Source organism: Lottia gigantea, assembly GCF_000327385.1.
Source record: "Lottia gigantea unplaced genomic scaffold LOTGIsca_2162, whole genome shotgun sequence".
Taxonomy (NCBI): Eukaryota; Metazoa; Mollusca; class Gastropoda; family Lottiidae; genus Lottia; species Lottia gigantea.
Genome location: NW_008708520.1, coordinates 34,486 through 35,989, shown reverse-complemented (window position 1 = coordinate 35,989; position 1,504 = coordinate 34,486). Strand labels below are relative to the sequence as shown.

General features: G+C 42.2%; 1 protein-coding gene across 1 annotated transcript in view; it reads right to left on the bottom strand.

Annotated features, from left to right (window-relative positions):
* Positions 1–1,504, bottom strand: part of LOTGIDRAFT_71630 (hypothetical protein) — a gene marked incomplete at both ends in the record, with an annotated part of 35,435 nt that overhangs the window by 1,175 nt on the left and 32,756 nt on the right. Inside the window, one exon of the mRNA XM_009054418.1 lies at positions 944–1,000. Coding sequence (XP_009052666.1) covers positions 944–1,000 — 57 coding nt within the window. The remainder of the gene's footprint in view (positions 1–943; positions 1,001–1,504) is intronic.

The window sequence follows — 1,504 nt, the reverse complement described above, 5'->3', positions numbered from 1 at the left end:
TTTGCGAGAAAGACCCGTCAGAAAAATTCCTATATAATGTCTACTGCCATACCACGTTGAAAGCACCAGTTCTCGTCCGATCACTGGTTAGTACTTGGATGGGTGACCGCCTGGGAACACCGAGTGCTGTAGACTCCTTTTTGCTGGTATTTCCCCTTGATTTGAGAGAAAGACCCGTCAGAAAAATTACTATATAATGTCTACGGCCATACCACGTTGAAAGCACCAGTTCTCGTCCGATCACTGGTTAGTACTTGGATGGGTGACCGCCTGGGAACACCGAGTGCTGTAGACTCCTTTTTGCTGGTATTTCCCCTTGATTTGCGAGAAAGACCCGCCAGAAAAATTCCTATATAATGTCTACGGCCATACCACGTTGAAAGCACCAGTTCTCGTCCGATCACTGAAGTTAAGCAACGTCGGGCTCGGTTAGTACTTGGATGGGTGACCGCCTGGGAACACCGAGTGCTGTAGACTCCTTTTTGCTGGTATTTCCCCTTGATTTGCGAGAAAGACCCGCCAGAAAAATTCCTATATAATGTCTACGGCCATACCACGTTGAAAGCACCAGTTCTCGTCCGATCACTGAAGTTAAGCAACGTCGGGCTCGGTTAGTACTTGGATGGGTGACCGCCTGGGAACACCGAGTGCTGTAGACTCCTTTTTGCTGGTATTTCCCCTTGATTTGCGAGAAAGACCCACCAGAAAAATTCCTATATAATGTCTACGGCCATACCACGTTGAAAGCACCAGTTCTCGTCCGATCACTGGTTAGTACTTGGATGGGTGACCGCCTGGGAACACCGAGTGCTGTAGACTCCTTTTTGCTGGTATTTCCCCTTGATTTGCGAGAAAGACCCGCCAGAAAAATTCCTATATAATGTCTACGGCCATACCTAGTTGAAAGCACTGGGTTCCGGCTTGCTGTTTATAGGAGAGATACGTGTTTCATTTCGATCACTATAAATCCAATGTAATCCTGGAGTTTAACCTGCAATTTCTACCTTATGATTGATTATTACAACAAAGAAAACATTGATTGACATTTTGTTGAGAAGTATTTTTGTTTATAGAGGTTTTTCCTTGTTATTTGGGCCTTTTGGCCCGGCTGTTTAAACAGTCTATAAACTATATTAACAATATGGCGTCTAAACCTGATGTGACGCTACTTGTTAAACGCAATACCGTAAAGGTTCAAATAAATGATCATCAAAAGTATAAAGCTATTGAAGTCATTAGATTTATTGAAGATCAGCTGGGTGAAGATTCCGTTTTGGCTTGTGTTCCTGGACGTGATTTCTTTGATGTTACTCTCATAAATCACGATGTAGCTAAGAATTTAGCAAATGATGGTTTATTGGCTGATGGAGCGGGTTTTCATTGCAAATTTATTGAATCTCGCATCAAAGTGGTTTCATTTATGAATATCCCTGTTTACATTAATGATAAGGATATTTTATCAAAATTAAAATTTTGGGGTGTTATTCCTGTTGGTGAAATTAAT